The sequence below is a fragment of the Silene latifolia genome, chromosome X, assembly GCF_048544455.1.
Source record: "Silene latifolia isolate original U9 population chromosome X, ASM4854445v1, whole genome shotgun sequence".
Taxonomy (NCBI): domain Eukaryota; kingdom Viridiplantae; phylum Streptophyta; class Magnoliopsida; order Caryophyllales; family Caryophyllaceae; genus Silene; species Silene latifolia.
Window position 1 is genome coordinate 221359049 of NC_133537.1, and position 2900 is coordinate 221361948.

At 37.4% G+C, this 2900-nt stretch overlaps 1 protein-coding gene across 1 annotated transcript; it reads left to right on the top strand.

Moving 5' to 3' along the window:
- The first annotated feature begins 1813 nt into the window (after positions 1-1813).
- Positions 1814-2615, top strand: LOC141619372 (protein FAR1-RELATED SEQUENCE 9-like). The gene is made up of 2 exons (XM_074436392.1): positions 1814-2090; positions 2422-2615. Exons 1-2 carry the CDS (start codon positions 1814-1816, stop codon positions 2613-2615), a joined length of 471 nt encoding a protein of 156 aa, XP_074292493.1.
- The last annotated feature ends 285 nt before the right edge of the window (positions 2616-2900 follow it).

Consider the following 2900-nt stretch of genomic DNA (forward strand, 5'->3'; position numbering starts at 1 on the left):
GAATTTTGCAAAGATGTTGAAGCCAAGTTCACCCCCTATGTTGGTCAGGAATTCCTGGAAATAGAGGAAGCAGTGACATTTTATAGAATTTATGCTGTTGCTTGTGGTTTTGATGTGCGTAAGTACACGACTAAGAGATGGCATGGAGGGGAGATCAAATCTAAACTGTTGGTTTGCAACCGGGAGGGGTTCAAACAGAAGGGACAATTGGAGTGTAGTGGCGGGCAGGACTCAGGTAGGAGACACAAAGTCAGGCGTGTTGGTTGCAAAGTGAGGATTAGGCTGTTCTTGATGAAGGGGGAATTACGAATTGAGATTCCACAAGTGGGCACAACCATGAACTCGTATCGGCCCGGAGATAGAGAGTTCCAAAAGTTGGCATGCAACATAACAGACTATCACAAAATGATAATCCTTTATAATTCAAGGGTGAGTTAATTAAAATTACACTTGTCTTGATTGAAATTACACTTGTTTATGTTATAATTTCACTTTAATTTGTTAGAATTACATTTTTGTCAACTAAAATGACACTTCTTGCGTCTACAATTACATTTTTTCTTGTTAAAAGAACACTTTTCTTTTTTTGAACTTATACATTTGTATCTGTTTTCTCTATCAAACAAGAGATAGAGAGTTTCAAAAGTTGTCATGCAACATAACAGACTATGACAAAATGATAATCCTTTATAATTCAAGGCTGAGTTGATTGGAATTACACTTTTCTTGATTAAAATTACACTTGTTTATGTTATAATTTCACTTTATTTTGTTAGAATTACACTTTTGTCATCTAAAATGACACTTTTTGAGTCTACAATTACATTTTCTATTGTTAAAACAACACTCTTCTTTTTTGAACGATATATTTGTATCTGTTTTAATTATGTTTTTTGATGATTAAAATCCGTACATCTAAAAGATTGTCATTAATCAAAGTGAAGATAGGAGCTACGAAGACTTACAAAATTCGAAGGAACATGTTAATGGGTTTGAAAACATCGGTGCTAGTTTGAATTCTTTTAAGAACTTTCACAGGGATGTGAAATGCTACATTCATGAACGGGACGGTCAGATGTTCGTGGACCACTTTAAGGAATTGGTCACATTTACTAGACCAGGATTCTTCTTTGACTATGATGTTGATTCTGACGGTAGCCTTAGTAAAGCTATATGGGCCGACGGGATCGCTAGAAGGAACTACTCAGTTTTTGGGGATGCAGTGTCGTTCGATCCGACGTATTCCACCAATAAGTATGACATGTCATTCACACCTTTCACGGGGGTTGATAATCATAAACGGTCAGTCACTTTCGTGGAGCGCTTGTTGCTCATGAAGATGCAGACTCGTTTAAATGGGTGTTCACCCGTTTCCTGGGTGCGATGGGTGGCAAAGAGCCTAAGTACATTATCACCGATCGGGATCTTTGGTATTCTTAAAGCGGTGCCATTGGTGTTCAAGACAGCGCGCCACCGATATTGTATGTGGCATATCATGAACAAGGTTCCAAGCAAGTATGGAATGGCGAGAGATGATTATTCAGTGTTCCTAAAGAAATTGAATGCCATAATATGGGATGAAGACATTGAAGCGGCAGAGTTCGATGCAAAATGGGAAGAAATTGGCAGGGAACACAATGTTAATAACATTGACTGGTTCCAAGAAATGTACGCTAAAAGGAGGCAGTGGGTTATGGCTCATTGTAGGGACCTAGATATGGGAGGTGTTATGAGGACAACCCAAAGATCAGAGAGCGAAAATAATTTTTTTAAGAGATTTGAGAGTAAGTCAGGAACATTAGTTGAGTTTACGATGCGTTTTGACAGCGCGATGGACCAGCAAAGACACACACAGAAACAGATTGACAACTGTAACAGACACAGTTTCCCTGAAATATCAACGCATCTAGCTATTGAAGTGCACGGGGCGCAAGTGTACAGTCATAAAGTATTCGAGGAATTTCAAGAAGAGGCCAAGTGCTCAATTGGTACTTGTAAAAGTAGAGGATTCACTGAGTGTGGCTCTTTAGAAGTGACCACTGTAAGAGATGCAAACAGGGACAGAAATTATGAGGTCACATACTGCCCAGGTATCATTCTGTAGCATTTGTTTGTTAAAATTATACTTTTATCCGTTAAAATTATACTTTTGTTGATTAAATTTACACCTAGGGTTGTTAGAATTATACTTTGGGTTGTTAAAATAATACTTTGGGTTGCTAAAGTTATACTTTAATCCGTTAAAATTACACTTTTATTGATTAGTATTACACTGGGTAGTTAAAATTACAAATTGATTAAAGTTATACTTTTATCCGTTACAATCACACTTTTATTGATTAAAATGCTACTTTTGTGTATTACAGTAACACTTTCATCTGACTGATTTAACTAACATATTACTTTATAATGTTGAACTAGATACACTGAAAGCCACTTGTAGCTGCAGAATGCTTGAGAGGAAAGGCATTATTTCCCGGCATGTCATTTGGATTTACTCATCAAACGGAGTGAAGATTATTCCAGAACAATGTATTGTTAAAAGATGGTGTAAAGATGCAAGGTTGTCTAAAATGTTCGATTGTAATGGTGAAGCAACGAGGACGTTGATATAATAGATGGAAAACAGATTGCGATGTCGTAATGTGGTCGGAGATTCATCGACAGTTGGGTTGCTCATGGGCAAATTGAAGAATGATGTCGAGAACTTCTCTTGTCTAATTAGACAGTTTAAGGAGAAACTCTCACCATTAGGATCACCATTGAATAAACGACAACAGTTGGAGAAAATTCTTGGATGTTCTCCTAGTGAGGAGATAACCATTTTGCCGCCCAAGAAATCCAAGAACAAAGGGAGCGGAAAGAGAATGTTGTCGAAGAAGGAAAAAGCGATTGCTTTG